The 22,358-nt window shown below is 42.9% G+C and overlaps 1 protein-coding gene across 2 annotated transcripts in view; it reads left to right on the top strand.

The window, feature by feature from the left end:
- Positions 1-22,358, top strand: part of CPNE4 (copine 4) — a 686,953-nt gene that overhangs the window by 642,600 nt on the left and 21,995 nt on the right. For both annotated transcript variants that reach the window (XM_059889222.1, XM_003585702.5), the window contains exons 9-11: positions 1,798-1,884; positions 5,795-5,854; positions 18,006-18,139. In XM_059889222.1, coding sequence (XP_059745205.1) covers positions 1,798-1,884; positions 5,795-5,854; positions 18,006-18,139 — 281 coding nt within the window. The remainder of the gene's footprint in view (positions 1-1,797; positions 1,885-5,794; positions 5,855-18,005; positions 18,140-22,358) is intronic.

Below are 22,358 nucleotides of genomic sequence, written 5' to 3' on the forward strand. Positions count from 1 at the left end.
AAGTGTCTGAGTCCAGAAGAATTGATTGATAGTTTGGAATTATGGTGCTGAGAAGACCCTTGAGAGTTTCTTGCACTACAAAGAGATCAAACCAGTCAATCCTGAAAAAGGAAATCAACCCTGAATATTCACTGGAAAGACTGATGCTGAAGCTGAAGCGCCAATACTTTGGCCACCTGATGCAAAGAGCAGACTCATTGGAAAATACTCTAATGCTGGGAAACATTGAAGGCAAAAGAGAAGGGGTGGCAGAGGATGAGGTGGTTAAAAAGCATCACCAACTCAATGGACGTGAGTCTATGCAAACTCCAGGATGTAGTGGAGGACAGAGGAGCCCAGGGTGCTACAGTCCATGGAGTTGTAAAGTGTCAAACATGACTTAATGACTGAACAACAACAAAACAAAAACTGTAATTATACATTGTGACAAATGCTATTAAAAAACTGAGCCATTTTAGTTATAAAGGTGTAAGGTAAAAGAGATCACCTGAAAAAAATGAAATTTAACATGAGGACCCTTAAAAATGAAATGTCAACCATGTAAAAAGCAAAGAAACAGCATTTAAGGTAGAGAGAACTTTGCAAATTACTGAGTCAGAAAAGAGTTTGGTGTGTTTAAGGATCTGTAAAGAGACCAGTTTATCTGTAGCAGAGAGGGTGAGGGAGCCATGCATGGACATGCATGATCAAGGACAGAGGCAGAGGCCAGGAAAAGAAGGTTCTGATAGCTTGGAGAAAAGAGTTTATATTTTCCTATAAATGTGTTAAGAGCACACTGAAGACTCTCCAATTTAGTAGCCACTACCTATATATACCTATTTCAGTTTTAATAAGTTTTAAGTTAAATTCAATTAAATTTCAGTTCTCTCTCTCTCACTTACACACACACATACACACACATATCAAGTGCTCATGTGGCCAGTGTCTTTCACATTGGTTGGTACAGATGTGGAATCTTCTCATTATTGTAGAAAGTTTTATTGGGCAATGCTATGAGGAGTCTAGGCTGGAGAATGATAAGATTGGAGAATGACATTAATTTTTTTCAAGATTACTCTGGCTACTGTATAGAGAATCAACTGTACAGAGACAAGAGAGTGAGGTAGGGAGATTTTTCAGGAAGCCATAGCTATAGGCAGGACAAGAAGTCAGCAATCTGGGCTGAGTTCCTCTGGGAAACTCCTCTCTGCTCCAAACAATGCCAAGAGGACTCACTCCTGCATTTGTGCTTCTGCGGCTGGAGTAGCTGAGATGTTTCTCAGTGTGCTCTTTCGTCCTCTAGGACACCAGCCTAGGCTAATTTCACATGGTGGTGAAAACATCCAATCAGCAAGAGCAGCGCAAGCCCCAGTGCACAGGCACTTGTGAAACCTCTGCTCATATCACTTTTGTTAATGTCCCATAGGTCAAAACAAGTCACCTGACGAAGTTCAGAGTCATCATGCACTGGGAAGAATGCATTATAGGGGTTACTCATTCAATCCTCATGGTAACCCTATGAGATAGCTATAATTATGGGCTTCATTTTACAGAGGCAATATGCAAGGTGTGAGGGAATTGAGTCATTTGTCAAAGGTCACACAGCTGGAAAGTGAGGAGCTGGGATTCAAACCAGGCAGATGATGTCAGAGTCTTCCTCTCACCACTTCTCCTTCCTTCCCCTCCAGATGCAAAGAGATCAGCTATAGACCAGGTGTCAGTCCTCAGGACTGCCTGCAATGGCACCCAGGGGCCTCCTCATGAATGACTCCACTTCTTCCTGAGCTGGCAATCATAGTATAACCTTTCTTATTGCAGGTGCAGTGGGAGTGTATCAACCCCAAGTACAAAGCCAAGAAGAAGAATTATAAGAACTCGGGCATTGTGATTTTGAATCAGTGCAAGGTATAAGCATAGCCCCTGTCTTCCAGGAGTATGAAACTAAGGCCGTCTGGGAGGAAGGCCCAGGTGGTCTGCACAGAAAGAGTGTCAAGAAGATATGATCTTTTTAAAATAAAAAAATAAGAAAGTCAAGGTATTAGTGGACATACATTATAAGTTTGGGTGGTTTTGGAGCTGTGGTAGGCCAATGCCTCCATCACCTCAACAAAGACAGTCCTGCCCAAAGATAACAGAGTCCTGGTCACAAGTCAGGGCCTTCTCTTCCCAGGACATCACCAGAGGGAGGTCCCCAGATGGGGATAACCAACATTTCTAAAGCTCCTGAGTGAGTGAGTGAAAGTCGTTGAGTTGAGTCCAATTCTTCGCGACCCCATGGACTGTACAGTCCATGGAATTCTCCAGGCCTGAATACTGGAGTGGGTAGCCATTCCCTTCTTCAGAGGATCTTCCCAACCCAGGAATCGAACCCAGGTCTCCTGCATTGCAGGCAAGTTCTTCACCAGCTGAGCCACCAGGAAAGCCCAAGGATAATGCAGTGGGTAGTCTATCCCTTCTTCAGGGAATCTTCCTGACCCAGGAATCAAACCAGGGTCTCCTGCATTACAGGCAGATTCTTTACCAGCTGGGCTAAATGGAAGCCCCAACTTCCATGTAATAAGTACTAAGTTTTTAATAAAAAGATTTTAAATAGAATAGTTAATATTACCAGAACTGTACCAAGACAATGTAATACCACAAAAAGTTATGGAAAATAGCAATAATCTGCCAATAACAGGATTATTTCTATTACATTCTAAATTCAAATTTTAATCTTCATTTATGCATATTTCACAAAAGAAAACACTAATATTAAGTTTTAGAGTAAATTTTTACTCTTATTTTTTTGTACTTTTATTCCATACATTAAAGTATTGCCATTTCAAAGTAACATCTACAGCTTCCCAGAAGAACTAGTTTTAATACTGGCAGTCTACCTGTTCAATACACACCTATATAAATCTTTTCTTGTCAGAGATCTCAATATTAAGTACTCTACACCAGGCTTTTTTGTTCTGTGAACTCTGTTTCACTAAAACTTTCGTTCTCCATTTCCCCTTCCGTAACCACAGGCATACTCAGACTTAAAGATTTATCTTTCTTACGTATATTCTGCATGCCACCTCTGTCTCTGGAAGACACTTTCCTTCCTGCTGACACTTTCTAAAGTGTCATTTTTAGGCACTTTCTAAAGCACCTACTCTGTGCTTATCACACAAAGTGATCATCACTAGTACTTACCACTCAGTGTTCTGTATGTGGCACCTCCTCCATGCTGAAGAGATACCATGAAAACAAGACATGGGGGATGAGTAAAGCACCTAAAAATTTCTCCCAGAGGGGCTCTAACTCCACAGAAAATCTCTGGGAATAATTTTGCCACTGGTTGAGTACTTACTTTGGTAAAAAATAACTATAATACGTTCTGTTATTCTTACCACAACTCTGAGATTTCTACTTTCAGATGTGATTGTAACTACTTCATTGTCACACACATGGTAAGAGCTGAGATTGTAATCTCTGTCTGTCTGACTCCATGATGTGAGACTTCCATGCCATCCAGTTTCTCTCTAAATATATCGGGTTCCTCTTCTCAGAGTTGGCATTCCTGGCTTCCAGGGGCTGTAGGAGCCCATTCTCATATAACGGAAGAGTTGGGGGGAAGACTGATGGGTCTGGCTTAGGTCACAGGCCTATCTCGTGAACTAATTACTGGAACTAGACGATAACAATGCTTACCCCATCTGGGGTCATTGTTTTGATAATGTTTGCCATATTTTATGATGCTTTGATATCTTGGGGCCTTGCATACTGGAAGGAACTGCCTGTCTTAGGTTTAGCTAATTACTCAAGATAGCAATTAGCGTGCCTATGAGCCCATCTTTGATATGCAGATGGAGCAATCCAGAGCCTGTATCCCTAGCCACCCCCTTTCCTGAGCTCTCACACACCAAGCCAATATTCCCCCTGCAAGCCCAATATCCCCCCAGAGCCAGCTTCAGACAATTAGAGACCATCCCTATTTCCCAGAGCATCCAGAATCACTCATTATTCAGTCCTAAACCTGATTAACTGCTTACCTTGCCTCACTCATTCCTCCCCACAAAAACCACCATAGTGACTTTTGTCTGTGCTTTCGCTGTATGCCTTCTACCTCCTGACTAACCCAGTGCTACCCCACGTGGCCCCCTTGTGTAGCAGGACATGCCTTCAGTCCTTTGGGGAGCTGTGAATAATAAACTCTCCTTTCAAAGGCAGTTGTCTCTGGTCATCTTACTTACCTACCTATACAGACCAAATCCTGGTGCATTCAAAACAGTCCTGTGCCCCTAGAAGCAGGAGAAAAGACGATCCAGATGAGTCAGTTCAACCGTCCATCTCTGTAAGGTGACTGTGCATATAACTGTTTCGATCTAAGAGTCTGGTACTCAGAGGACATGGTATTGATAGGGATATAGTAGTAGGTCCACCCACTCCAGTATTCTTTGGCTTCCATGGTGGCTCAGACAGTAAAGAACCTGCCTGCACTGGGGGAGATCTCCCCTGGAGGAGGGCATGGCAACCCACTCCATTATTCTTCCCTGGAGAATCCCCACGGACAGAGGAGCCTGGCGGGCTACAGTCCATCTGGTCACAAAGAGTCAGACATGACTGAGTGATTAAGTACAACACAGCATCTCAACTATCAGGCAAAGCATCCCCATAAGGAAGCCAGGAGCAGGCACTATTCTGAGGGCCCAGTAAACATCAGCCCTGAGACAAGTCTGCTGATAGATGTGTGCCACCTGGAGGTGGTGCCTGGAAATGCTGCCACAGGGTTTTGTGGGTCAGTCTTTGAGAAGCTGCCCTGAGCTTCAGATGGAATATGAGAAGCAAGGGTCAAAAATCAGCTGATGGTTGTACAAGTAAAATGATCCAGATTGTGAGCTCTATAACTGCAGGTACCGTGCCTGTTTCTTTTCTCCCTGTATCCTTAGCATCCAGGGCATGGTGGAGGCTCAATAAATCCTTGTCAAATAACTGCATAGATGAATGTCACCAAGACTCAAGCAGCAGAATCATAATGAAGCAGAAATGAAGGCTAGAAATCAGTAAAGAGTGTGAGGACACGGAAGCTAGGGGTGGGGCAGGAAGCAGGAAGCCTGTTGACTTCCAGCCTAGAGGTCAAAAGGATGCATTTGGGTCCCACCTCCACCATCTAGGTAGATGATCTTAGCCTCAGTTTCCTCGTGGATTAAATGGACACAATAATAATCATAGCATCACCTTCACAGGCTCGTTCAAAGAATTAAATAAGATCATGTATGTTAAGAGCTTGGCGTACAGTTCCGTTCAGTTCAGTTACTCAGTCGTGTCTGATTCTTTGCGACCCCATGAATTGCAGCAGCGCTCAGTAAATATTAACCCTTGTTCTTCATGGCAAGGGAGGAATCTCACTAGCTGGCAGCTTACAGTGAAGAGCTTCTTGGATAATTGTGACCTTGAAGCTGCTTGTCTTTTTCACTGTGGTGTTAGGAACGTTACCAGAACTGGGACTTAGACACAAGCAGCAAGACTGAAGCTAAGTGTGAGACTTCATGGATTTCAAACCAGTGGTGACCCATGAAAACACAGTACCAGTCTCACCCCAGAGGCAGAGGCTGATTAAAATCATATGTAAACCCAAAAAGAGTGAGAAAGAGGACGATGGTTGCAGCCCTCACAGGCCCATCTGTTTTCTTTCTCTCCTCTCATGAAAGATAATCAGCTGACTCCTCTTTTCCCACAGGCCTTTCTCTGCTCTCCCCTCTAGGTCAGCAAACCCCATGCTTAGGCCTTTAATGTGTAAGTACTCGGATCACACTGTTCTAATACAGCTTCCTCTCCTCCTGTGCAGATCCACAAGATGCATTCTTTCTTGGACTACATCATGGGTGGCTGCCAAATCCAGTTTACAGTGAGTTGTTTGTTTGTTCTTACTCAGGGAGCGAGGTTGGAGGGCAGGGCTGGGTGTGGGGCACGAGGACCCACAGTCTGTTCAGACCCTGGGTTGGCTTTGCTCAGGTCTCACTGCTGAAATATCATACAGTAACATCTCTGACCAACCTAGATAGCATATTCAAAAGCAGAGACATTACTTTGCCAACAAAGGTCCGTCTAGTCAAGACTATGGTTTTTCCAGTGGTCATGTATGGATGTGAGAGTTGAACTGTGAAGAAAGCTGAGTGCTGAAGAATTGATGCTTTTGAACTGTGGTCTTGGAGAAGACTCTTGAGAGTCCCTTGGACTGCAAGGAGATCCAACCAGTCCATCCTAAAGGAGATCAGTCCTGGGTGTTCATTGGAAGGACTGATGCTAAAGCTGAAACTCCAATACTTTGGCCACCTCATGCGACGAGTTGACTCATTGGAAAAGACTCTGATGCTGGGAGGGATTGGGGGCAGGTGGAGAAGGGGATGACAGAGGATAAGATGGCTGGATGGCATCACCAACTTGATGAACATGAGTTTGAGTGAACTTCGGGAGTTGGTGATGGACAGGGAGGCCTGGCATGCTGCGATTCATGGGGTCGCAAAGAGTTGGACATGACTGAGCGACTGAACTGAACTGAACTGAACATCTCTTTACAATGAGGTCACACTTATGTTTTCCCCATGACTATTTTTTCAGCATCCTATCAGGAAATGCATGCCATTCAACCTCAGGGGGTTTGGGGAACCAGTCTATTATGTTTTCCATTCTTTCAGTAACTGCAGGAGGCAGGAGGTAGTGGGTGGGTTGCCAGATTCCACCACTGGGTGAAAAGGTTTGGGGAAGGAGTGAACCGTGCTAAAACATCCCACTGAACCATGGCTGACATCTTGGTTGTGTTCATTTGGACAGAACACAAGCTTACATGTTGAGCCCAATGGTCAGTGCCAAGAGTAAGCCATCTAGATGACTCATCAGGCAATGAAAAAGTGAATTCCAAAAGACTAGAGAACCAGTCTGTCAATGTTGAGAAATAGAATTAATGAGTGGACTAAGGGTCTTCTCCTACATGGAATCTGTAAGCCCATGGGATTTGTACACTCCTAATAATGTATTTGGTGGTGGGCTGGGTCTTTTTTAAGTGTCTGGGTGGGCCAAGATTGTAAATTCACCTGCCCTTGAAAAATTTGCTCTCAGTGGCTTCATATTCAAAATCCTCCTAGTTTCCAGTAGACATGACCTGCAAAAAGAGAATACCCAGATGACAAAAAATAGATCTATTAAAACCTGTGGGAAAATCATGTGGATGTAAACAAGTTGTGCAGCATCTGTGCCCCATCTTACAGAAGTGTACTTGTGAAACTCAGCCCTATTTAGCTCCCTAGACGGGCTCAATCATGTGAGGAAGGCAAAGAAAATGGTTTGAGCCCAAAAGAGTCAACTGAACCAATGTGTTCCTGAGACAAAAGGTAGTGCAACCCAAAGGATTAGAGGGGGCTTTCGCAAGGGGATGAGATAAGGCCTCTCCCTAGATAGAGGCTGGGCTTTTGCTATAACCTACCTATGTCCTGCCTAAACTTAGGCCATTGTTCATTTGCCACTGAATATTTATGGGAGTTAATTATAGATTATGGTCATTTTTTTAAAGTCTAAGGTTCTCTAAAGGCACACCCATAGAGCACCCCACCCCCATATACACACTGGCATGTTTAGAAGGTAGTAACCATGTGCATTGTGGGCAAACACCCCGACCTCTGTCTGTCCTGGGCACTTGGAGGTGGAGGAGCCAGCAATGTCACAGAGGAGACAGTGTCCCATGATCTTAGGCAAAAGGCTGGTTTCAGGAAACTATTCATAGATTTTCAAGTGAAAGCTCTATCGATTTGGGTCTGTTTTAGGTTCTATAGATCCCATGCTTTTGGACAACTCTTTAGTCAACCTTCAGGGGCTTGCTTTGCCCTTGGAGTTGGGCTGCAAAGAGTCAGCCCCAGTGAAAACTGAAAATTTGAGCCCAGAAGGTTCCAGCTCTACACCCTGGCTCACAGAGGAGAGGGGAGGTCGTGTGGTCCCCCTGACCCAAGGAGATTATTCTTCTGGTGTTGCTCTCCCCTCCTTCTCACTTTTTTAAAAAGTGCTTGAGTAATAAGAAATTACTTGAGTAATAAGAAACCCATTTTTTAAAACTAGTTACTTGCCAATTAGCTTTTTATTTTTTAACTCTATTTATTTTGGCTTCACTGGGTTTTTGTTGCTACATGCGTGTGGACTTTCTCTAGTTGCAGCAAGTGGAGGCTACTCTTCATTGCAGTGCACGGGTTTCTCATTGTGGTGGCTTCGGTAGGTGTGGCTAGCAGGCTCTAGAGCATGGGCTTAGTTGCATGTGGAATCTTCCTGGAGCAGGGATCAAACCTGCGTCCCCTGCATTGGCAGGCAGATACTTAACCACTGGATCACCAGATGTCCCATCCTTCTCACTTTTGCTGACCCTCCCCAACTTGGAGGGACCACCTCAGTTGTTATCACCACCACTTCCCCAGCCCCCACTTCTCAGCCTCTCAGCCCTCCAGCATCCTCAGAGGGACCTGCAGGAAGTCCGCAGTGAGTGAGGAGCAAGACCGCTGAAGAGGGAGAGCAGGTGTAGATAAATGCCAAGGAGAGGAGGCCAGACCATAAGCAGTGCCTAGAACAAAATCCTTCCTCCTGGAGGGCTCCAGGCCAGGGATGCAGGAGAAGGTGCTAGGTGTTCTATTTTGAGGTTTCTGTTAAAGAAAACATAACAACTACCTCATTGTCATTTTCCTCTAAAATTAAGTCAATAATTTCTTATTACTCAAGCATTGCCAGCTAATGTAAATGATAAGCTATAATGCAAACTATTATTAACAATTGATCTGCCTTACTTAATTTGGCCTCGTATTTATTATCTGCCCAGTCATTTCATTGAAGCCATCTGGAAAAATGAAGGGAACTTTGCAGAGGGATGAGAAATGAGAAGAGTGCTTCCTGGTGTGGAGATGGGCAGAACAGAGGAAGTGAGTCCAGGATGACTCAAATGTTTTGTGCCTGAAGACAAAGCATGTTGGCCCCATTCACAGAAATATGGAAATCAAGATTAGCCACCAGACAGAAGAATGAACTTCCCCAAAGATGTGGTGAGGGTGTTTTCAGGTATCCCAGTGAGATGGCATTTATAAAGATGGCCCTTGGTTTCAGGAGAGAGGTGGAAGCTGCACATATATAGGTCTGGAGGAGATAGCTAAAGAGAAGAAGACAGAAAGATAGGGGGCCTGGTAACAGAATGTTATGGAAAATATGCATTCAGCAACAGGGAAAAGAGGAGCCAACAGTAAGATAAGATATGCCAGAGGAAAAGGTCCCAGAGGAGGCAGAAACTCAGATGATCAGGAGAAAGTCTTACAGGATCAAGAACAATAATCTCATATGCTAAAGAAAAGATAAGGTGAAGAATGAAAATCAGTGACTGAGCCATGTGATGAGTAAGCACAAGTCGTCTTCAGAAGAGCAACTTCAGCAGAATGAGACCGTAGGCCCAGGTGTTTGGGGTGTAACAGACAGTGAGGACATGAATGCAGTGGGTATATCTACTCGTTCAAGACAGCCGACAGTGAAGGAAAGACAAGAGGCAGAAAGTAGGTGCCAACCTGAGGATGAGAAGAGGGAAATTTTAAGTAATAAAATAAGCAGAAAAGATCCCAGGGAGGGAAGCAGATAAAGGATGCTAAAAAGAGCCCCCATCAGTGATTCTTCCTCTTTTTCAGTCCCATGGACCACTTGAAATCTGACACAAGATCTATATCCTCTCACTGGAAAGTGCACACACTCCACCCCACACACAACTGCAGGATGCCCTTGGGCACCTGTGAGAACAACCTTTGTTCCTCGTGTGAATTCTTGAGTCATAAGGACTCTGGAGCAACAGTCGTGTCGTGGTCTTGGAAGAGCTGGGCAGAGACTGAGGGAGAGAGATTGGGATCCATGCATTTGGCACATGGCACAGCAGCCAAAAGAAAACCAGACACTAGAATTTCACCTACAAAATCAACAGCTATAGACAGCATAGATGAGGCCAGACTCCATAAGACATCTGGAAAGACAATGGTAGAAGAATTAAATGTTTCTGTTGAAAGTTATTGCCTTTCCAGATGCGAAAAACATTCATTGTAAAATGGATTTTCACGGAATCAGGTTGTAAGCAACACAAACGTCCAACAATAAGATAATGGCTATATAAATCACTGTAGCTCATCTAGGTGGACTGTGATAAAGCCATTTTAAGTGATAATTATAGTGACTTGTAATCACATGAGGATATGTTAATGTCATTAAGTGAAGAAAAAAGAATATAAAGCAAAGCTACCCTATGATTACAATTATGTTAAATGTCTTTATGTGTTATATATATATTTTACATATAAAATTTTAAAATATTTTGTATTTATATATATGTAAAACTAAAAAAGAAAAATATGACTTACTGAACTAGTAGAATCCTGAGTGGTCATTTTTCTCATATTATATTCAGATGACCCTTTTCATTATTTGTAATTTTTTTAAATTAAAAGGGGTATTGCTGGGACTTCCCTGGTGGTCCAGTGGTTGGGACTTTGCCTTCCAATGCAGGGAGTGGGGATTCAATCCCTGGTCTGGGAGCTTAGATGCCACATGCTTGGTGGCCAGGGAACCAAAGCATAAAACAGAAACAATATTGTTACAAATTCAATAAAGGCTTTAAAAATGGCCTACATCAAAAAAATCTTAAAAAGGGCGAGTATCACTTTTCATTATCTCTGATTTTATTATCTATTTTTTAATAATATGATATAACAAGCTAAATGTGGCTAAGCTTGAAGATTAGCCTTCAAGCCTAAGAAAACATTACCTATTAAAGGTCCTCTCCTGTCATCTTTTCTGACCTTAATACACTTAGGACATCCTATGCCCACACTATGTCTCAGTTTAGTTTTAAATCCTGATTTTAAATGCCAGACTAAATAGTGATGGACTCTTGTGTAGTCCTCTGAGACATGAGACTGAGTCCTGGGTTGAAGAGGAAAATGTTTTGCACGTTCCAGGAAGTGAACCAGACAACATCCAGGTTCTTTCTCATCTTGTCTTGGTTCCTATTTCTTTCCTGCTATGGAGTTTTGAGGAGGCAGAAAAGCACAAGAATTATATATGTTATTTAAAAAATGGTCCAGACTGAACAGTATCACCACCTATAAGGCTCGTTGTATAGGCCCAAATTGTATACAAACTTAAAAAGAAGAATGACCAGCTGCCCTATAGCAGATGATATCAAAAAGATTTCAGAGAGATCAGACAGCTAACCAGAGATGGGTTCACAGCAGCTTTCCCCAAAAAAACATCCAGGTGGGTCTTAAAAGGCCCAGTTGTCAGAGGCAGGGAAGGGATCTGAGGCATGGGCTCGGTTCAGGTAAGAAGCTAAAAATATCCAAGGAAGGATAACATCGTTAGCATCCAGCCTTTTTCGGAAGCAGTTCTTCACACTGGGGACTTGGCAGCATAAAGAAAGTAAGCACTTTGCTCTCATACTTTACAAGATTTTGCAAAACTGCACCATGGCTCTGCTTAATGAACAGCAAGGCCTCCTGGGCAGAAGGGGAAACAAAGGAGGCCTGCTCTGGGGCTGCCCACTGGGAAGACGGGAGTGCAAACCAGAACCGCAGGCTTTCCTAAATGCTTCATAGCAGAAGAGGAAAATAGTAGCTCTGCAAGCCAGCCACATTCAGGAAGCCAGGAATCAAGAGCCTCCTCCACAAACTGGCATTTTTCAGTCATTTTCTTGCTTTTATTTCTCAACTTAGTCCCATCTTTCACAGCCTCCCTGTTGCTTTTTAAAATAAACCTAACCTTTCTCTCTGTTCTCTTTGCACTCATGCTAACTTAAAGAGCACAGAGAATTGGTGGTAGAAGACCACCTCCTGAAGACAAAATTCTTATCTCCAGCCTCATCAGGGAGATTTTAGGGAACCATCACTTGCCGGCGGGCGGGGGTGAATATTTGAGCTGCTTTGTACCTGAGACTGTCTATTTACTGTCAAGTAAAATGATAAAGTGAGACGAGGTATCCGAGAACTATATTGTAAAGTAAAAAAAATAATAATAAAATTTAAAGAAAAGATTTTAATGACCCAGATAACCACGATGGTGTGATCACTCATCTACAGCTAGACATCTTGGAGGAAGTATGAACTCAAGTGGGCCTTAGGAAGCATCACTACAAACAAAGATAGTGGAGGTGATGGAATTCCAGTTGAGCTATTTCAAACCCTAAAAGATCATGCTGTAAAAGTGCTGCACTTATTATGCCAGCAAATTTGGAAAACTCAGCAGTGGCCACAGGACTGGAAAAGATCAGTTTTCATTCCAATCCCAAAGAAAGGCAAAGCCAAAGAATGCTCCAACTACTGCACAATTGCACTCCTCTCACACACTAGTAAAGTAATACTCAAAATTTTACAAGCTAGGCTTCAAGAGTATGTGAACCGAGAATTTCCAGATGTTCAAGCTGGTTTTGGAAAAGGCAGAGGAACCAGAGATCAAATTGCCAACATCCGCTGGATCATTGAGAAAGCAAGAAAATTCCAGAAAAATATCTACCTCTGCTTCATTGACTACACTAAAACCTCTGATTGTGTGGATCACAAAAAACTGTGGAAAATTCTTTGGGAGATGGGAATACCAGGCCACCTTACCTGCCTCCTGAGAAACCTGGATTCAGGTTTCTAACAAGAAGCAACTGTTAGAACCGGACATGGAACAACAGACTGGTTCCAAATTGGGAAAGGAGTACATCAGGGCTGTATATTGTCAACCAGCTTATTTAACTTCCATGCAGAGTACATCATGCAAAATGCTGGGCAGGATGAAGCACAAGCTGGAATCAAGATTCCCAGGAGAAATATGAATAACCTCAGATATGCAGATGACACCACCATTATGGCAGAAAGCGAAGAGGGACAAAAGAGCCTCTTGATGAAAGTGAGAGAGGAGAGTGGAAAAGCTGGCTTAAAACTCAACATTCAAAAACTAAGATCATGGCATCTGGCCCCATCACTTCATGGCAAACAGATGGGGGGAAAAAATGGAAACAATGACAGACTTTATTTTCTTGGACTTCAAAATCACTGCAAGTGTTGACTACAGCCATGAAATTAAAAGATGTTTGCCCCTTGGAAGAAAAGCTATGACCAACCGAGACAGCATGTTAAAAAGCAGAGACATTACTTTGCCGACAAAGGTCTGTCTAGTCAAACTTATGGTTTTTCCAGTAGTCATGTATGGATGTGAGAGTTGTACTACAAAGAAAGCTGGGTGCCGAAGGATTGATGCTTTTGAACTGTGGTGCTGGAGAAAACTCTTGAGAGTCCCTTGGACTGCAAGGAAATCAAACCAGTCAATCCTAAAGGAAATCAGTCCTGAATATTCATTGGACAGACAGATGCTGAAGGTGAAACTCCAATACTTTGGCCACCTGATGTGAAGAGCTGACTCATTAGAAAAGACCCTGATGCTGAGAAAGATTGAAGGCAGGAAGAGAAGGGGACGACAGAGGATAAGATGGTTGGATGGCATCACTGACTCAATGGACATGAGTTTGAGCAAGCTCCAGGAATTGGCAAAGGACAGGGAAGCCTGCCATACTGGAGTCCATGAATTGGACACAACTGAGTGAATGAACAACTACAACAACAAATAATAAAATATTTTTATGAGCAGAGGGAACTATAGAAAGCAGCACATGATAGGGATCATTATTTTATTTCCTTTTTTCATCAGATAATGTTTAGTTTAATACCCTTCCCCAAAGTTTCATCAGCATCTCCTGAGCTTGAAGAGCCTCTGTGGTTGTCATAAATAAGGGGGTCATCCCCACTAAAAGAGTGCAAACCCCAGAGGCCTGCAGAAAAATAAAAAGCAATTTCCATTGGGCATGTTTTTCTCTACAGCACCACCAGGAACAGACAACTCAATACTGCCTACTAACCTTGAACTTCAAGTTACCCCACTTCATAATCTCCTCCATCCCCAAGGAGATCTGGCCACTCCCTTCCCTAACTGGCATCCGCTTCACAATCAGTCAATGAATATCTTATTTCTATTCCATGCTTAATATATTCCATCACAATCCTCTTCTCACCACGATCTCTGCCTCTCCCTTGTTTGTTAAGCATAAGGGAATTATTCCAAGCCTAGGGATGAAGAGTTGATAGAAATGAAAAGATGTAGAGCACTGGGACCAGAGTGAAGAAAGAGAGGAAGGCACCTAGGGTGCAAAATTTAAGGATGCATCACTCGGATCAGGCAAGTGTAGGATCAGCTCAGATGAGTGCCTTCCTGAGTTTATGCCTCTCTTGTCTTACTCTAATCCCAGCCCTATGATTTTTTTCAAAATTTAATATAGTTGTTGCCAAAATTTTTAATGCTCATCCAGATGTTACATGCACTTCTTCCCACACCACAGAGACTCATCCAGGTGATACACCTGGGCTCAGATGCTGCCTTTTGGTGCCTACATGCTTGGAGGATCTCACCTGTGCTTAGCAGGATTAGATGTTCAATTATGTTTCTTGAGTTGCCATTTTTCTTTATGGAGGTTTCCCCCTCTGTTCTTTATATTATCTGATTTATCTGATTTCATTCTCTGGTTTTACATCAGGAGAGCAGCATGTTTTTGTCATCACAAGACACCCTTGACAATCAGGCAATCAACACACTGGGGACAACTGCAGTATTAAAAAACACAGGTAGACTGGAACATCAGTGATTTGCAATATTTGCAATGACACTGATAAATCAGAGCAGAATCAAGTGTGTGTGTGTGTGTGTTAAGTCGCTTCAGTCATGTCTGGCTCTGTGACTCTATGGACTATAGCCCACCAGGCTCCTCTGTCCTTGGGATATTCCAGGCAAGAATACTGGAGTGAGTTTCCATTTCCTTCCTCAGGTGATCTTCCTGACCCAGGGATCAAACCCACATCTCTTATGTCTCCTGCATTGGCAGGCAGGTTCTTTACCACTAGTGCTACCTGAGAATCAAGTTTATCTCTGCAACATCCTTACAGTCTCTAGAATGTTCTACAGTTCTAAAGTGCTTTCTTTCCACAGTAGGAGAGAAAAAGATGCTTTTCTTCTAGCCTTCCCAGCACTATGTTTACTTTTAAACACTATGTACACCTGTGAGGTGCCATGATCTCTTAAGTGTGTCTTGTCAGGACAGAAGTCAAGTGTGGTGGGTGTGTGTAGAAGCTTAGCAAATCCAGGAGGCCTGAGATGCTTGATTTCTCCAAACCCTGTCTCTTGGGTACCTTTTGAGTATCTTCCTTGGAGAAGTTTTCCAGGGATTATCTGAATGTATCTGGACCTTCGTCTGGTTGGTGCCCCATAGGTGTGACCTAGAATGCTTTTTGATTGCAAAATGCATGTAGACTTGCCACCCTCAACTAACTTTTCACCACAGTTCATGTTATCTTCCTCTCTTTTTTCACTGGCTTGGCTTTCACCTTCAGGATGAAATCTATCTCAGAAGATATTAGATTTCACTGATCCTTTTAGGTCACCCTCAATTACCCATTACTCAGTCACCCATTATCCCACTATTTTTTTTCTTTTTAAAAATTATTTTATGTTCATGTTTTTATTGAAGTATATTTGATTTACAATGTTGTTTTAATTTCTGCTCTATAGTAAAGTAATTCAGTTATACATATACACACATTCTTTTTAAAATACTATTTTCCATTACAGTTTATCATGGGATGCTGAATACAGTCATCTGCAATATACTGCCGGGGACCAGCCCCGGCTGATCCAGGGTATTCGAAGGAGAGACGGTGTAGGCGAAGATCAGGAAACAATTGCTTAATTAAACGTTAATTAAGGATATAAAGAGTAATAGAATGAGGATAGCTCAGTAAAATTCAGTGAAGAAAAGAGGCTGAAATAAGGATAGCTCAGTGAGGAAATTCAGTGGAGAAAAGAGGCTGAATAATTCAGCCAGAAGGTAAGAGAAAGAACGACATGGTGAGACCAAGTTTCGGTGAACAAGGCCCGCACTTTATTTTCCAAAGTAGTTTTTATACCTTAAGTTATGCATAGAGGATAATGGGGGAAGGGGTAGAGTCAGGCAGCAAGCCAGGCTTTCTTCCTGCAAACTTATCATATGCAAAAGCTTAGGTGATTTGCATTATCTTCTGGCCCGGAGGCCTGTGAACATTTTAAGACCTTTTCTTCAGAAAACTTATTTTTCTCTAAAGGTGATTGGTCAGGAGCCACCCTCCAAAAGCATTAGATAAAGTTGCATTCCTACAGAGCAAAGGTGTGGTGGGCTATAACAAGAAAAAGAATTAACTCAAGGGTCCCAGGTTACAAACATTGAGGCAACTGCTTACATTTCTATACACCCATTATATCAATCAATACACCGCCAAGGACACAGCAGGTAAGGGATATGGAGACTTAGCAGCAAACATTGGCCCAACAAGTGAAAATCCCTTCACCAATACAATTTCTAATCAATCTTTTAACTACTCAAAAGAATCTGTGTTTAGACAGTTTAGAACATCTCCTGCCTCTCACAGTTGGGAGGCTCTGAACAATCACATGTGGCCGGAAAAACCTATTCAGGCAGGCTAGAGGATTTCCAAAGGAGTTTGTAGGTTAAACACTGTCACACCCAGGAATTATTAACTGGAGCTGTAAGCTAACTCTTTTTTCAGAGAGGTAGTGGGGGACAGCCCCCCGTAAAGTCAGAGGTGTAGGTGAAAGCACAAAGCAGAAAGTAGGCAGACTCTGATTTTGGGGGTAGATGCTCGAGAATTTCCAGGGGGACTCCTGAGGCTCGATCCCGCCTTTGCGTGTGCCGAGCCTCCTTCCTCATGACCTTTGTCATGGGCGGAGTACCTCACGCTGGCTACCGGCAGTGATAGAATTCCAGTTGAGCTACTTCAGATCCTGAAAGATGATGCTGTGGAAAGTGCTGCACTCAATATGCAATATGCACTCAATATGCAATATGCCGGCTCCCTGCAATATACAGTGGGACCTTGCTGCTTATCCAGTCTATTATAATAGTTTACAGCTTTTTGTTATTGAGTCATCAAGTTGTGTCCGACTCTTTACAACCCCACAGACTCTAGCCCACCAGACTTCCCTGTCCTTCACTATCTCCCGGAGGTTGCTCAAACTCATGTCCATTGAGTCAGTGATGCCATCCAACCGTCTCATTCTCTGTAGCCCCCTTCTCCTGCCCTCAATCTTCCCCATCATCAGTGTCTTTTCCAATGAGTTGGCTCTTCACATCAGTATTGGAGCTTCAGCATCAGTCCTTCGAGTGAACATTCAGGGTTGACTTCCTTTAGTTTACAGCTGCTCACCCCAAACTCCCACTCCATCTTTCCCCCACACCCTCTCCTCCTTGGTAACCACAAGTCTGTTCTCCATGTCTCTGAGTATGTTTCTGTTTGTACATAAGCTCATCTGGTCATATTTTAGATTTCACATATAAGTGATATCATATTTGTCTTTCTCTTTCTGACTTACTTTTTGCTTAGTATGATAATCTCTAGTTGCGTCCATGTTGCTGCAAATGCATTATTTCATTCTTTTTATGGCCGATTATTATTCCCCTGTATATATGTACCACATCTTCTTTATCCTTTTATCTGTGGATGGACATTTAGGTCGATTCCCTGTCTTAGCTATTGTGAATACCACTGTTATGAACATAGAGGGTGCATGTATCTTTTTGAAATAGAGTTTTGTCTGGATATATGCTCAGGAGGAGGATTGCTAGATCACATGGTAACTCTATTTTTAGTGTTCTGAGGAACTTCCATAAGAACCTCCATACTGTTTTCCATATTGGCTGCACCAATTTACATTCCCACCAAGAGTATAGGAGACTGCCCTTCTCACCACATCCTCTCCAACATTTGAACAACTAGTTTTTAAAGCTAATGAATTTCTTCTCTAACTCTGATTGTCAGCAGGATGTGTAACATACCATTTTCCCCCTCCCTCAGGCTGCATCGCTGTCAAGGTTAAATGAAATATGTTCACTTTAAATCCACCCACTCTCCTATCTTCTCTTCCAGGTAGCTATAGATTTCACGGCCTCCAACGGGGACCCCAGGAACAGCTGTTCCCTGCACTACATTCACCCCTACCAGCCCAATGAGTACCTGAAGGCCTTGGTGGCAGTGGGAGAGATTTGCCAAGACTATGACAGGTATGAGACTTCCCATCTCTGGTGGTTCTTGTGACCCCTAGCTGATCCTGGGCAGAATAATGGAAATGAAGTTATGCTGAGACTCATGAGGGGACAAAATAAAGCCTAGCTCTAAATGTGTTATCCTCTTCACCTCTAGAGGAACTGAATTCATGCCAAGCTCACATTGGCCACCAAAAAATCCTTTCTTCTCTTACTTGGCTGGCAGGACCACTGGATAGAGATTTTGTTTCTCTTTTGTGAAGTTTCATTATGTGCCTTACTACATACAGAAACTACAAAGTTGGTTGCATTGACTAGCAGCATAATGTCGAAGAACATCAAGCTCCACTTGAACATCTAAATCAGCATCTGCATTGTAACATGATTCCAAGATGATTCGTGTGCAATTTGAGATTTGAGAAGCACCGGTTAATTGGGCACTATTCTTTCTGATCCTCATACTAACCCTTCTGTCACGGGTGTTGTTTAACAGAAGAGGAAAACTGTGCAGGGAGATGAAGTAGTGTGTGCCCTGACCTACAGCCAAGGGCAGGATTTAAACCCAGAGCCAGCTCCTTCCACAGCATAAGCTCATAATCATGGGATTTCACTGGTCTCAAGAGCTATTGGTAACTTCAGCAGAGGGTGTGCATGTGCCCATGACAGTGTTTATATGTGTTTGTATGTCTGTATAGAAAACACAATTTTGAGATCAAATCAGTATTATACTTATTTTTACTTGATGGCAAACATTGACCTTGCCCACCAAGAGAATTCCTTGTAAGAAGTGATTTACATAAACTACATTGAACTGAATTTATTTTGCCTTTCCAGTATTTCTAGATTGAGGTGAAGTTGTTCACATGTTTGATTAAGAAGGTTCTTTGAAATAGAACCAGGGTAAATATATTGTGGGTAAATCTCAGTTGACAGCCTGATGTGATTGTAAATCAGGACTAGTTGGTAATAAGCAATAACTAAGTGACTTGAAAGTTGCTCAGTCATGTCTGACTATTTGCGACCCTATGGACTATACAGTCCATAGAATTCTACAGGCCAGAATACTGGAGTTGGGTAGCCTTTCCCTTTTCCAGGGGATCTTCCCAACCCAGGAATTGAACCTAGGTCTCCCGCATTGCAGGCAGATTCTTTACCAGCTGAGCCACCAGGGAAGCCCAAGCAGTAACTAATTGACCAGGAAAATAAAGTGACTCTGTCCTCCAATTTCAGAGAGATTTCATGAAATGGCCTGATTTCTGTTCTTTCTAGTCTCATAATTGGTGAAAACCATATTAAAAACCTGATACCCAGGCGCTTAGGGAGTGACACAACCTATGACCAGAAGGTGCATGAGTGTCCTTCCCACTGGCGAGTCTCTGGATTCAGATTGGTCATCACCAATAACTCAGATGTGTATGATGCTAGTTGGGGATGAATGCACAGATGCAGTCAAATCAGATAGTGCTAAACATGAGGCCCTTGCCAACACTTCCCCTCCATGTTTGAAACAGAGAGCAGCAATAGCATTTTAAATTACCTTGTTCAAATGATACTGGTACTTAACCTTGAAATATTGTCCGTGAAGGCAACTTGAATCCCAGCTCTTGATTTCTTCAGGCCCCAATTCAGGAAGGATTCTTAGAGAGGCTCAAGTCATAATGGAGATTTCTACCGAGAGGGAAAAAACAGACAGATTGCAATTCCCACTGTTAGAAACGCCTCCAAATATCCCCCAAGATACCACCACAGTAATTTCCTCCTTTCTTTCTCTCTCTCTCTCCACTCCCCCCCAAACACACACACAATGTTAGCTTGTGTCATAATGTGTCCATTTAAGAGAAGAAAAGTGAGAACTTCTTCAGGATTCTTAATAACTTTTAAATATTGAAATGCTCATAAAATAAAGTAGGTAAAAGCAGTTAATACAACACAATAGACACTTAGTTGAGTCAGTAAAGTTGGCCTTGACTGACTCTGCAGGCACAAGGCAGCCTAGTAATGAATTCCAAAGAGCAAACTAATGGCTTGGCCAGAAATTAAGATGCCAACACTCAGAGCCCTTGCTGTGTTTCTGCAGCAGATTTATTGGACAGGCTACAGAACTTCTGTTTCCTGATTACCTCAAACTCAAAATGCAGATAAGACAGTCAGAGGGACCCGCACACCTTTTGGAGCTATTATCCCTTTATAATATGAGCCAGACAAAGCCTGCAGAGGATTTTTGTATTTCCTCAAAAGTACAGATAAAAGTAAGAGAGATCACCTTCGGGTTACATAAAGAATCATCTCAGATGATTCTTTTAAAAAACTGATTCATGTTATATGTGACAAAACCCATCAAAATATTGTAATTATCCTCCAATTAAAATAAATTAATTTTTTAAAAATTTTTAAAGGAAAATACCAAAGCTGTTGGTCCCAACTGGCCAAGAAAATCAGATTTCTTCAACTCACTGGAGCATTTTTATTTTTCATGTAAAGAAAGCACCTCAGCATTGAAATCGGCACACTAATCACTTCATGAAAACTGACAAGTTTCCCTCACTTCTCTGTGTGGGTGGAAAGACAATAGACAGACAGTCAGGACAGTGTAAGTAGGGGCTTTGGAATTAATTTATTTTTGCATCAAAGTCAGTGAGGTTGCTGCTCAAAAAGAAACAGTTGAGTAAAAACTGACAGAAGGCTCCCTTTGCCCACCTGCAGCGACCCAGAGGCATTTAACCCCCAGGAACCTTGAAATTCCGCTCAGCCTCTGACAGCTAAGAGTTCTCTTCCTGCCTTGTACATTCACTGCTTACGGGTCATGACGAGCTGATCCATGAAGCTGAACAGCTTGAGAGACGCGTGAAGCTCAGAGTTCTCAGGGCTGCCTTGAGGGGAGGCTCAGGTCCTAAGCCTGGCAGGCAGCTCTGCTAGCCCGTTTTCTCTGTGTTTCTGAAAGAGAGACCCCTACCTTCCGTCTCCTCCAACTCCCCAAGTGTGTACCTCCCAAACGAGCTCATCTTTCCCCAGTCGGTTGTAGCCCTCCCCCAGCTCCTACAGACAACGTGGTCTCTTTAGGCTGCTCAAGGCCAGGGTGGCATCCATTCCTAGGGCTCAGCAGAGATGTGAGTCTCTGACAAGCGTCTCTTCCAAAGACTGCTGGGTAGGGTGCTATGAGGTACAGTTAGAAATGAAACAGGCTGGAATGCAGAGGATTGGGCTAGAAGTCAAAAGTCACATCACAGTGCTGTCTTTTTCACTCTGCAGACACCAATCCTGTTCTCTTGGCTCCCCTTTGGAACCATTCAGTTCAGTTCAGTCATGTCTGACTCTTTGCGACCCCATGAATCACAGCACACCAGGCCTCCCTGTCCATCACCAACTCCCGGAGTTCACCCAGACTCACGTCCATCGAGTCAGTGATGCCATCCAGCCATCTCGTCCTCTGTCCCCTTCTCCTCCTGCCCCCAATCCCTCCCAGCATCAGAGTCTTTTCCAATGAGTCAACTCGTCACATGAGGTGGCCAAAGTACTGGAGTTTCAGCTTTAGCATCATTCCTTCCAAAGAAATCCCAGGGCTGATCTCCTTCAGAATGGACTGGTTGGATCTCCTTGCAGTCCAAGGGACTCTCAAGAGTCTTCTCCAACACCACAGTTCAAAAGCAGCAATTCTTCAGCGCTCAGCTTTCTTCACAGTTCAACTCTCATATCCATACATAACCACTGGAAAAACCATAGCCTTGACTAGACGAACCTTCATTGGCAAAGTAATGTCTCTGCTTTTCAATATGCTATCTAGATTCATCATAACTTTTCTTCCAAGGAGTAAGCGTCTTTTAATTTCATGGCTGCAGTCACCATCTGCAGTCCTAAAACAGTCTGGTGCCTGGGCCTGATCCCCAGATTTAATTAGTCTGGTGCACATCCTGAGGTTAAACTCCTTGGGCCTTGTTTCCTTGACAGCAAATGAAAGATTCAGCTAACTTCCCCTGCAGAGTAGTTGTAAGAATTAGATATAAAAGTTCTGCCTTTTGTACATTCTTAATAAATAATAGAGGCTTATTAAGTGATAGAGGCTTATACTCTTTACTTATATTTAAAACATCAACTGACACAAAAGGGAAAAGAACTATAGTGTCAGACCTAAAAGTCATTTTGGACCAATGACCTGTACAATTTTTGGCTCACATACCCCTAAAAAGAATGTTTAAACATATAACCTTCACACCCTATTATATTGAAATCTAACATTTTC

Source organism: Bos taurus, chromosome 1 (genome assembly GCF_002263795.3).
Source record: "Bos taurus isolate L1 Dominette 01449 registration number 42190680 breed Hereford chromosome 1, ARS-UCD2.0, whole genome shotgun sequence".
Lineage (NCBI taxonomy): Eukaryota > Metazoa > Chordata > Mammalia > Artiodactyla > Bovidae > Bos > Bos taurus.